The sequence below is a fragment of the Equus przewalskii genome, chromosome 8 (assembly GCF_037783145.1).
Source record: "Equus przewalskii isolate Varuska chromosome 8, EquPr2, whole genome shotgun sequence".
Classification (NCBI taxonomy): Eukaryota; Metazoa; Chordata; class Mammalia; order Perissodactyla; family Equidae; genus Equus; species Equus przewalskii.
In genome coordinates this window covers 1,779,991-1,793,467 of record NC_091838.1, presented here as the reverse complement: position 1 = coordinate 1,793,467, position 13,477 = coordinate 1,779,991, and the positions used below count along the sequence as shown (strand labels likewise).

Genomic DNA, 13,477 nt, shown 5'->3' with positions numbered 1-13,477 from the left:
CAGAATGGCTAAAATTAACAAGACAGGAAGCAACAAGTGTTGGAGAGGTTGTGGAGAGAAGGGAACTCTCGTAGAGTGCGGATGGGAGTGCAACCTGGTATAGCCATGACGGAAAACAGTATGGAGTATCCTCAGAAAATTAAGACTAGAACTACCACATGATCCAGCTTTTCCACTCCTGGGTATTTAACCAAAGAACTTGAAAATACAAATGCATAAAGATACATGCACCCCTATGTTCATTGCAGCACTATTCACAATAACCACGACTTGGAAGCAACCTAGGTGCCCATCAAGAGATGAACAGATAAAGAAGATGTGGTATAGATACATAAGAGAATACTACTCAGCCTTAAAAAATGATGAAATCTGGCCATTTGTGACAACATGGATGGACCTTCAGGGTATTATGTGAAGAGAAATAAGTGAGAGGGAGAAAGTCAAATACCATATGATCTCACTCTTAAGCAGAAGATAAAAACAAGAACAAACAAACACATAGCAATAGAGATTGGATTGGTGGTTACCAGAGGGGAACAGTGGAGGGAGGAGGGTGAAAGGGGTGATTAGGCACATGTGTGGTGCTGATGGATTGTAATTAGTCTTTGGGTGGTGAACATGATGTAATCTACACAGAAGTTGAATTATAATGATGTACACCTGAAATTTGTATAATGTTATAAGCCAGTGTTACTGCAATAAAAAAAAGGACATGGAGAATAGTGATGAATAAAAAATCCATAATAATAGAGTTTCATAAATGAAAAAGAATTTATTGTTACATGAGCAATTTAATTTTTAGAAAATTTTGCATTTATCTGTATACGTCCATGAAGGAAATTTACTATAGCATATTTTCCGCTAGCAAACCTTGAAATCACTTAAAAGCTCAACTCAAATGGTTACATTCTCTTCAATTATGTTACCTGCATATTATGGAGTCTTTTAAAAGTAATGATGTTTCTCCATACATACCAAAGTGGAAAGCTGACTGGGAAATACTGGCAAGTGTAAAAGAGAAAATAATTAAAAAGAAAATTGTGCCACAGAAAAATATTAATGGCATGATGCAATTTATTTTAAGCTATGTGTATTAAGCTGATGAAACAATCACAGTACAGCAAGATAGAATTCAATACAAGACATTGTGATCAATAAAGAGGGCATTATATACTGAGAAAAGAGTGGGAGGCTGTGACCACTAGGTATTTATGTGTATAAATAAACACCAAAGAGCCTCTAAGTATGTACAGAAACAGCCAACAGGCTTATAGGAAGCATTAAGTATCATAATCATTGCAGTTAGGCATACATGCACAACCCTCGCAGGAAACGATAGACCAAGTAGATTAAAAAAAATAAAAGTAGGGATAACCAGAAACTGAACATTACCAACAAAAAAAAATCAAGCTTTTAGATACATGTAAAACTCCATATTCAACAGAGCTTTTCCCCCAGCATGTTAGATATAGGGAATAATTACAAGATATATTGCATATAATGGTCACATAGAATCATGTGCAAAACAAAACAAAAACCTTAGAATTGATTTTAAAAGGATAGCAAAAGTACAGTTTCAAATGTTTGGAGACTAAACACCATGTTGTTGCACCCCACTGATTAAAGGGAAATTAAGAAGAACTCTCAACAAAATAATAATAAAATCACTCTATTTCAGAATAGATAAGATGTAATTAGGGTGGCAGATAGAAGAAATGTGTAATGTTAAATACAATTATCACAAAGCAAGAAAAAGAGAAAAAAAAAGGGATCTAGGCATTTGAAACCAGAGGTTTAGAAAAAAAGAAAACTAAAGAAATACATTTTTTAAAAATAGTAAAATAAGGGCAGACATCAATAAACTAGGAAAGAATAACTGCACAGAAACAATAGTATTTGTGAAACGAAATGCTGTTTAGAAAAAAATATCTGGGTAAAAAACTGTTGTGAACAAATGAAATAAAGACATAGTAAAGATTTCAGAATTATTGAAGTCTTATAAACAAGTCTCTTCTAATGGATTAAAGAGCTGGATGGAAAGGATGCATTTCTAGAAAATATAAAATGTCAAAAGAAAGAGAAATGTGAATTAGAAAACTTCAAAAAGACCAAAAGTCATTTTAAAAAGGTATTTTTGCAGTAATCAAATAACACACCCTCGGTTGACCTAACCAAGGAATTCTCCCAAACGTATAAGAAAAGTTTCTATCTCATACAACTTCTTCCAGAAATCGCTGTGTGTCGTTTAATGTTTCATGGAAAGTGTTTTACATTCTGTCTCTAGTAATCCGGGGTTTGAGGTACTTGGGGGCCTATAGCAATAATTTGAGTTTATGCTAACTTTTGCTCGGGGTACTGTCTTTCCTTTACTGAGTTTTTATTAACAGCCCACATACAGCTGAAATATTTAAATTATGAGGATCTAAGTTTGGGAAAATAACAGCAAATTCATACAGAACGTTTACTTTTTGGTAGACACAGGTAAATGCATTTATTATGTTTACTAAAATAATCCTCAAGATTGAGGGAAATCAAATCCAGCATCACAAAGCAGTCCTCCAAATTCAAGTGAAAAGGGAAAATCTAATGTGTAATTCTGAAAACAGCAGGCTCACTAAAGCCTATGTAACAAGAGCAGCGGTGTTAAGCAAAGCGTGTACAACAGATCTTTGAAACTCAGTCCTCTTCAAATGTCATGAAAAGACAGGGTGTACGTGAAGACAGAACGTAGGCATATGGAATTCTATGAAGTATTATATACACACCCCCATACTTATAAACATATGCATATACATATATTTAAAGTGGGTTTGAGTACGTGTATTCACAAGTATGTCTGTATAGCATATCTCTATCATCTATCTGTATCTATCTATCTGTCTATCGTCTACTGAGAGAGAATGGAAAAGGAAAGAGAATTCAAAGATGGAGACTAACACCAATTTAATTATATAAGTCTAGGATTTAATTCCATTTTTTAAGGGAAGGAGATTGCTGGTTAGTACCAGAATAATACTTGTTTGTCCAATTTTTTGGAATAAGGAAGAGACATTTTTTAGAGAGAAAAAAACTGAATTGAATACAGTGCATGGAGGATAGTGTGGGTGTATCCTCAGCACTAAGAAAAGGAGGCTCTTGTGAGAGGAGCAGAAAGGTGTATGGAGTACGGAGAGATTAATTAAATCCACCGGCTACTGAAGACGGAGAGCAGGTAAGGACTATTGCTACATTACCCGAAGGAGGTGACTGTTTAACTTTTAAATTTCTATTCAAATAAGCCAATATTTAAATGCATGACCCTTTGAAATGGCAATTTCTTGACTTATTCATAGTGTTGTAACTCTAATTATATTGCAAAAAACCTTGTAATGCTTAAGTTGATTTTATTAGTAAGATTTCAGAATCTAGCAATTTAGTTTAGTTTTTTAGTTTAATATTTTATTCAGTTGATGATATTCTTGTCTGATTGCTTACATTTTTTCTAAAAGTTCTAGTTGGTTAATTTTTGTAATCAAACATTGTTCTGAATCTTGTTTTTTCATAAATATAATTCTACTTTATATTTTCTATCATAATTCTGATGTCTGCTGTATATACATATATGTATGTAATATCAGGTGTGCATATATACACACAAACATGTATAATAGTGTGTATATATATATATATACATTATATATATATATTTATAATTGTCTGGTGACTATAATTAATGGTGATGGTTTGCTAATATATTTGCTAATACATGTTTTATTGAGAACTCATATTCCCTTAAATAGTCTCTTTTTATCTGTGGGAAGTTTTTGAAGTCTGGGATGAGCAATAATTCATCCTAAAAGAACTTGTTTTTCTTTTTTCTGGGCATTTAGAGTCACAAAAAATATATAATTTAAAAACGAATGCTTAGTGCCTCACAGGTGGTGTGGATTCCAGCCCCAATGCCGTGAGCTATGGTTAGGGATTTTCAGAGAGACTTCCTCTTTTTTCTTTTTTGTCATCAGCACCGTGACTAAGAGAAAAAAATATCTTCAAGAACTCTCTTTCTAAAATGGGCTTTTTCCAGTTTACCCACCAAGAGTGTTGCCCTTTGGGCCTTTAGGAAGGAGCATGTCCACATATTATCTCTCAGACAGACTTCGCCACTGACCCTAGGGCTTTCTTGCCTCTGTGACTGAGTTTCTTTTTATACCTGGTTTTTGAAAAAAATATTTTTTGTTTTTGCCTTTCGCCACCTCATGTATTTTAAAACGTTTTATCCAGAACTTTCAGTTGTGCTACTCAGGAAGGAACTTCCTAAAAATCTAAGCCACTGTATTCTGAGCTTCCTCTTGTGCTCAGTTGACCTCTTGAGGGAAATTGTGGTCTAATATTGAGATCTTGCACTTATTCAACAAATATTTATTGAATGGCTACTATTTAGACATATGAGTTAACAAAAGATAAACATAAACAGCCTTGTCTTGATGGAGCTTGCATCCTATTGGCTAGAGGATATCATACACACTAAGCACAAGAAATGAATTAGTAAATTGGATATATGTTAGACGGTAACAACACCATGAAAAAAAAAATCAGAGGTGGGTAGGGAGCTGGGTAGAACAGGTTAGACTATAGGATAAAGTAGAATAGTCACGGTAGATCTTGAGAAGGTGAGATTTGAGCAAAAATGTGAATTTGGTGAGACAGTTGAGGTAAAGTGATGGTTTCCTTGGCCGTCATCAGGCTGGGCATCAGATCTGGATAAGCCCTCCTGCCTTGACCTGTAAATGGCGGCAAGCCCAGCATGTGCCCTATCTTGAAGACTGACAGGGGAGGAGGAGGGGAATTGTGGGAAGAATGGGGGAGAGGGAGGGAGGAGAGAATCCAACAGCAAGTCTGGCCCTGCTTCGTCTGCCCTCTCTTGCAGTGAGTAACCAGTCACATTCTGTTATTTTCTGTGAAATAATTCTATAAAAGCATTATTTTGGTATGTTCTTTACCTGGAATAGTTTTTGAGGTATGTTCAAAGTTTAAAATTTCTTCCATTCACATTTCTCTTGATCTCCTCTATCAATAATTAGTAGATTTATGTATAACATTTTTCCCAAATCACATATTTGTGAGATTGGAGAAATGTCCGTTTGCTTTTTATTTCTTATGCAAAGTGACAGATACTTGATATACATCAGGATATTTTACATATAGTATTCATATTTTATAAGAATGATCTATCTTAATGTGCCATAAATTCAGATGGCGTAGTATAATTGGATGTTAGATAATCAAACATCAATTCTTCTGATACATATTTCTGTTCAGGATTTGTCTCTGTTTAGTCACAGATGCTACTTATCTGCATATAAATATACATTTTTTAATAATGAAGAGGTAGTGGTTAATATTGGTCTAAGTTTCTTTAGCACAAACCCCTACAGAAATATTCAATAAATGCAAAGCTGTTTCTAACCAAAATCTTTCTTAGCAACATTATGAAAGCAAACTAAATATGTTCATAAGGAAAATAAGTTCAGAAAAATTCTCCTAAGTGGAAAATCAAGTTCAAGCATAGCATTTGCTAGTACTGTTCTTTCAGATCCTCCTTTTTCAAGTGGTATAGTTTCACAGGGGGTGCTGGTACCCTTTCCGCTAATGCACGTCCTGCTGGAAACTGCAGGAGACTTACTGATCCTCAGATACACTTCTGTTCCCAAGCTGTGTTTTGGTCTCTTAGGCTAATGGACTGGGGTTTATCTTAATTAGGAAGATGTCCTTTAACAATCTTTCTAATCACGAATTTCCATTTAAACGGAGACCTTAACTGTCCTGGTGCTGATGCTAATAGCCAGCAGAGAATGACTCTTCTTATCATGCCTTCTTCTTATTGACCTGAAAATTGGAATAAAATAGTTTTATTAGACTTGTGACTGTTTCCTGGCATATGATAAACAACAGAAAGAAAAAGAGCAGTGCTTGATATTCACTTTCTGAGAATCCTTCTGATTTTCCTCTCATTCAAATTCACCTTTAAGCTAGAATCAAATTGGTTCTTTTCATAATGGTCTAATGTTTTCAGGCTTTAGAACATGAGTTTGAGTTTTGATAAGATTCTTTAAAACTTAATTTTTAAATACAAATTAACTTTATTTCCTGAACATTAATGAATATGACTTTTAAAAAATAATAAAATTTCATCTATATAGTCCATAACTAAATTGTTTCCCTTAAAACTGTGTTCTAATCCTTTGAATCTTTCTATGTTGTTTGTCGTTTTCTATGTCACCAACAGGAAAGGGTGTGGAGATGACAATATTTGTCTTAACATCACTAGTATAAGTTCTTTGTAATGGGAAGCAGGATCAGAGGCTGAATGAGTAAAATTAGGAAACACAACAAAAGAGGTGTTAAGAATTTTACAGGTGGTTGGTATTAATTTTTTTCCAGTAAAAAATGGTAATATTTAAAACTTCTTACTTAAGCGTGATACACATTTTTTACAATATCATTAAATTCAGGCTGCTTACTTGGATGAAAAGGGTTTTGTTGTATTGTCTTCATTAAGATAAATATTTGCTCTGATTATTATAAAAACCATAGACGATTACTTAGTAGGAAATATCCCCTCTGAGGAATGAGACTGCCTTGCAAATTTTTCTCAGTGGTTCCACTTTTCCATTGTTGCCTTGCCCTTCATATAGAGAAAAATTCTCATGGTCTTTATCCTCTTTGATATTATGTATGCTTCTCTATGATCTATATAGGGCTCGATTTTCAAGAAATGATTTACAGTAGGGCAGCTCTGAAAGTTAAGAATAATGGGTTTCTTTATTATCTGTTTAAGTGCATCCTTTTCTTATCTATAATTGCCAGGAGGCTCTGTGCCTTCCTTTATGTCCTATTGATTGACTAAAAGAAGTAACAAGTCTCTGCTATCATTTAACCTTTGGTAGAAGAGTACTTTTTACTTTTAAGAGTAAGATCTGTGAGAAAACTCCTGCTTTTCCATACAATTTACACATAATTCTACAGATATAGTATACTTTGATATCTTAAGATAACTTTGTAATATCATTGTTTGGCTGTAAAAAACATAGTATAAGACAGTAGATGCGTTACTAAAATTTTTATTTAAGCAAAATAAATGATTGGTGATAGTAGAGTAAGCCTTCAATTTTTTTATTATAAACTTTGAGCTCTGAAAATTATATGAAGAAAGGGAGATAGCATATTGTCATAAACAATGTCAGCAAAATAATTACCCATTTGATTTATCTTAAAGTACTTTTCCATTGTACTATATTGTGTTTATTGTTTGCTTAGGGTAAATTATATTTACCAGTTGTTATCTTGTTCTTTTTTCACCATAATTTTTAAAGAGCTGTGCTATTATTTAGCTTCCTTATTATTTTAGTAACGTGAATAATTTTTCTCATGCTGATATATACTCTTTTACATTGTGAAATAAATGTTTTTGAATAATTAAAAATATTATTTTTTAATTGTCTGCTTTACAAAATCAAGGGAAAGATACATATGTGTCTTTATATATGTTACCACTGTTGCGTTGGGGGTTTTGAGAAAACATATTGACATGTTTCAGAATGAACAAAGCAGAAAGCCAACTTGAAATAGTAATTTTAATTTATGTATGTCCAATTTATTGTATAGACCGGGTGTTTTTTATTTAAGTGGCTTTTTGATACGTTGGTAGTTATCAAGGTATTACCCAGTTCACCTTCAAGTATATCTTGGCCTTAGGGTGGCTTCACAAATTTGAGCAAAGAATAAAGATATTAGTAACATGATTTATTTAAAATTTTTTTTTTTTTTAAAGATTTTATTTTTTCCTTTTTCTCCCCAAAGCCCCCCGGTACATAGTTGTGTATTCTTCGTTGTGGGTTCCTCTAGTTGTGTCATGTGGGACGCTGCCTCAGCGTGGTCTGACGAGCAGTGCCATGTCCGCGCCCAGGATTCGAACCGACGAAACACTGGGCTGCCTGCAGCGGAGCGCGCGAACTTAACCACTCGGCCACGGGGCCAGCCCCAGTAACATGATTTATTATGTAATACTGTGTGCCAGGCTTCATTCTAAGTAGTTTACATGAACTTCATCACCACATGTAGAGTGTAGAACACGGACTCCTAATTTTGCCATTTTAAAGATGAAAATCCCAATGCTCAAAGAACTTATCAAATTTATCTTAGGTCACACAGCATGTAGCAGAGTAGAATTTCAAACCAGTCCAGTATGGCCTCAAAGCCCTTGCTTTCAACAGCTCCTGTATTTCGTAGAGTGCCAGGGCTGGCTCCAGGTACAGGCTCTGAAGAGCCAAAGGTGAAATATTCAGGCATTTTATGCGCTAGCTGTAAAACCATTGGCAGTTTGAAATTCACCATGGTAGGAATGTTTACACCATGGAAATCAGCAAGTGCTACAAATTGAGGCTTGCCCTGTCCTCCTGTGCCTCTGCTCCTCCAGGTGGTTTAGTAGCATACAATTGCCTTTATTGCCAAAGTCTTCTGTGTGAACTTCCACGTTAGGTTACAGATAGAAATACCAGGTGTAAATTTTGTATCATATGCCAGGTGCTGCCTATAAACTGACATCCATTAAGATATTTACCATTAATAATTATTGAATTGAATATGTCAACTTTTATTGTCATAACATCTAAAATAATTTCTTATAGAGAAGAATGTGTGACATTATGAATTATCTCTTTTATTTCCAGTGATAGTGGAAAGTGGAAGCATAATTTCTTTTGTGGCCTATATTAATTCTGGATATTGTAACGTTTATAGAAGTATTGTAGGGCTTGTGAAACTACAATCAAAAAGAGCAGTAAGTCTTAAACTTATGTATTCTCTTTAATCTACTCTAATGAATAAAGGATATTGAACATCTTTGCCTGTGCTTATTGGACATTTACTATTCATTTGTCTTCCGTGAAATTTCTGTTCTATTTTTCTGACTATTTTTTGTTGGATTTCTTTTCTTGTTTTTACTGAATTGTAAGATACAGGAATGTAAGATAAGTTGTAAGATATATTGAGTTGTAAGACCTCGGAATGACCAATAAGCATGTTAAAGATGCTTAACATCCTTATTCATCAGAGAAACGCAAATTAAAACCACACCAAGGTACTACTACAATCATATCAGATTGGCTAAAATACACTTAACAAATGACTCAGAAATTCCACTCTAGATACCTACTCAAGAGAAATGAAAAAATATGTCTACAAAAAGACTTACGTGAATCTTCATACGCCAAAAACTGTAAGTGGTTGAAATGTCCATTGACAATTGAAAGAAACATTGTGGTACATTCATACAATGGAATGCCACACGTCAATCAAAAGAACTTACGAAACATACAAGAATACAGATGAATCTCAAAGGATTAGGTTGGGCAAAAACATCAGATCCAAAAGCGTGCGTTCCATATGATTTCAGTTTTATGAAGTTCTAGAACAGGCAAAACACCAATGCTTAGTGATAGGAAAGTTGGAACCAATCCTTCTGGGTTGGTCGAGCAGTGTTTGATGGAGTTTAGTTTAGTGTATAAGCTTAGTTGAAGTCTGCTGTACTAGTTATATTCTGCGTGAAGGTTTGCCAATTATGTAAGAGGAAGTTCTTCAGATTAGATGTTGGCTTTTGACTCCAGAATACTTGGTAAAGCTTTCCTCCTCTTTGCAGTTCCTGTCGCCCTCCCACCCTGAGGGCTACGCTCTCTTGTTTTTGTTCATCTTCCTGCAGACCAGCTCATCTCTGTTTCAATAGGAATGAATTCAATATGTCCTAAACATCTTGGTGGATTAAAAAATTTAATTTGCAGGTCACTAAGTGACAGTGCTTTCAATGACCTTAGATATGCTGAAGTTGTCTGTCAATCTACTGTGGTTCTAATATAATTTAAATACATGTGTAAGTAAATGTTTTCTCTGATTTGAATGAAATTGCAATTTGTTTTAAATACCGTATACCAAAATTATTTACGAACAGTGAGTTTCTGTTGGTAACAATATTTAATCATTATAGGAAGGTGGTTTCATTAAACATCAATTATCTATATCTCTTACAGAAAAAAGTTCGAAAACTCGTTTATATGGGTCAACTTAAGGAGGAGGCGTCTTTTGGTGAGATTAGCGTTCTTCTTCAACTCCCCTTCACGTGCACAATAGTTACTGGGAAAGAGGTGGAGATGGCAATCATTGAAGATAAGGACATATTTGGTAAATGCATAAATGTTTTTTAACTGTTATACCATTTTATTTGATGAGTTTCTGACAAGGGTGGACATATTTCACAGACAAATTGGGACACTCAAGTAAGTGCAAGTGTATGTATGTTATCTACAGAGATGACACATCTATATAGACCCACTTTATAACTTCATATTCTGATTTAATTGTGCTACTTTTAGAATATATTAGCAATATTTCAAAAGAATTTTTATTTGAAATTACCAAAATCTCTCTGCTAATTCCCAAACTACCATTAATAGCAGCACCCTCTCCTTGTCTGGAATATCCTGTTTTTCCAACTCTAAAAATGATTGCTTCTATGTTCCTGGTTCAGGTCAAGTGTGCACTATCCTCCAGTGTACATGTAGACCAAGTGTGAATAAAGATCTGTGGCTTTCCGTATTTAAGAGTTCATCTGAAACCTTAGGGTTATCATAATCTTAAAAGGATGATCATGTGGCCACCTGTGTTTGGCCCTCCAAACATCATAAATACTCAAATAGGATATGTGATTGAGTATGAATGATAAATGAATAGGGGTTAATAGGTCATAAGATAATGGAATATTAAATAAAAGCGTAATTTTATGTACAATAAAACTGAGAATGTCAAACATTTGATGAAGGATAAGAGGAGAAACGTATAGAAATTAATGTGGGTGAGGAATTTGCTTTAAATTAGAAAGATTTTCATGATTATCCATATTTGATATGACTGAATCCCTTACCTGAATTCAAATATTTTTTTATGTCTCTTAGAGAATATAAACCCTCTGCCTGCTTAACTCTGATTCTGCTTAACTTCAAATTCACCTGTCCATTTTTTTTAAAATGGTGTAAAGTTGAAATAGCGTTGATTAATTTTCTTTCCTTCTGTGACATTCAAATACAAACCTCCCTCAAGGCAAATATGAATTAAAACTAATTACTAACCACCAATTAAAGTTACAATATTCTCACTTGATGTAGGCTAGGTTTTTCTTTTCTTGTACTGATTATGTTAACTGGTGCAAGGCAGACCCGCTGTGGACTCTTTTATGTAAATCAGCATTTCACACATGAAAGCGCTTCTCTGGAGCGTGTATTAGAATGTTCTTTGCCTTCTGGCAACCTAAAATTCAAATAGATGGAGCTGTATCAGCTTGAGCTGTATTTTTGTGTGTGCTGTTCATGTTTTAAAATTCTTTCTATATTTTGTTTATTTGGAACTGATGTGATAAAGTTCCTGACGTCGTGTTGTGAGCCTAGGGAGTTAAACGTGACCTGAACAAAAGTCTTCTTGAGGACCGTATTTTGCTTGTTTTGCCACAACTTATAAGGAAATAAAATATTGTATTTAATTTCAGTCTTTTTATTTCTACTTTCTAATTATTTTATATTTTATTCCAAAAAAGTAAAAAATATATTTTAAAGGCTAACTAATCTTAATGAAAAATTTAATGGTTAATTTGCTGAAAGGATCGTCTTCAAGCATGAACAATGATGATCTTTAATTTTGCATTTTCATATTACCTCATTCTGTTTCCGTCTTTTCTGCTCCTTTTATCATCTGAAATATGGATCCATCTTTGTAAAATAGCATAGGGCAGGACTGAAGAGAAAGTAAAATGAGCCTTAAAAAATATCAAGTTGAAGACAATGAAAATGTTAAACCAGAATAATAAACATGAGCAAAACCCATGATATGTCATCTTCCTGTCAAGATGATGTTGTTATTAGTTCTTATATTACATTGCTGTTAGGAATAATTGCTAATATTTGAAGTGGACCATTAAAAATAAACAATAAATAAAACCAATATGTTCCAACAGAATGCCCAGTCATATGTTGATTTTGTTGCCTATACTCTCTAATCTACTAAAGGTAGTTAAATATAGTAAAAATTTTTTTAGAATTGTAAAATATATTACTGGAAAACTAAATTAAAGTTCATATCTTTTCTGAAGTATTCAGGGCATAGTCTCTATTTGCTCCCATATAAGTCACGTTAAAGAGCCAATATCACTGGAATGATCCAGTTTATCAACAATGCTCAGTAAATCCATAAAGGAAGCAATGTCTTCACTATACTATACCTGGGGATAGATGGGACAGAATCCAAAGACCAAAAAAATCTGCGTAAATGTTAAGTATCTTATCTGGAGAATTATATACACAACTATCTACGTACAATCATAGAGGAAGATGTGCAATTTATTTTGTGATATTTAAAAGGACTTGAAAAGCTATTTCTTGGTTCATTTAGTTTGTTAACTTCTGGAAGAGAGAAAGTAATTTGTTTTGTAATCTATGTGCATGCTTCTCAGACATGTTGAATATCTAATAAAAACCCAGAATAGTTACTATTAAGTTTAAACAATATAAATTTACTTTTTTTGTTTAATGCCACTGGGAATATGGTTTATCTGATTATTATTTTTATGAAAGTAACACAATTTTGTCCAGATGGAAAATTTATACCTCAGGACATTTAGATTAAAATTATGCATGCCAACTGTTTTAATTTTACTGATATCTGAAATTCTCATCCTACCATTAAAACAACTGTATCACTTTTGTAATGAGAGAGAATTGCTTTTTATATAAAAAAAGAATTACCATTGTTATTAATTATATCTCATTCAACCACGCATGATTGAAAAACTAAGGGATAGCTATGGATTTAACTTGTCATTCTTAAATTGTCTTTCCCAAAAGGAGAATTCCAATTCCAGGGTGACATTGGCACAAACTATCTGGAAGCTTTTGTTTGTTTTTAAACAGAAAGACTTTAATCTCTGACAATGATTCTCTTGATCAAAAGCCTAGGAAACCAGATTTTTTTACTGTAGAGAGGTCTGTTAGATGTTGCAGAAGCAGTGAATATGTTCCTATCAAAAAGATCTCCTTCCCATGGCATCAGTATTTCTCTTCTGCTGAGGCAACTTACAACCAGGTGTCTCCTAGGGAGCAATGTTAATCATACAGCTTAAAATCTTGAACAACTTGCCACAGTAAATATGCTCCCCTTTCCCTTTTTGTTTTTTGTTTTTCCTTTATGATAACATTTTGATATAAAAATACATTTCCAAGTTAAAAATAAAAGGTACAACACTTAAAAGTATTTTTTCTCTTGTGTTTCTTTTTTTTTACTCATTGCTAATAATATTAAAAGAAAAAATGCTAAGTAATTTGAGTAAAATTTTTATTTTTATTTTATTTTGGACAAAGTTTCAAATGAAAAATTATATTTCATATAATTGATTCACGGTATA

At 33.5% G+C, this 13,477-nt stretch overlaps 1 protein-coding gene across 4 annotated transcripts in view; it reads left to right on the top strand.

Annotated features, from left to right (window-relative positions):
* CNBD1 (cyclic nucleotide binding domain containing 1) overlaps positions 1–13,477 on the top strand; it is a 409,712-nt gene that overhangs the window by 301,195 nt on the left and 95,040 nt on the right. For all 4 annotated transcript variants that reach the window (XM_070630351.1, XM_070630350.1, XM_070630348.1 and 1 more), the window contains 2 exons: positions 8,709–8,818; positions 10,062–10,212. In XM_070630351.1, coding sequence (XP_070486452.1) covers positions 8,709–8,818; positions 10,062–10,212 — 261 coding nt within the window. The remainder of the gene's footprint in view (positions 1–8,708; positions 8,819–10,061; positions 10,213–13,477) is intronic.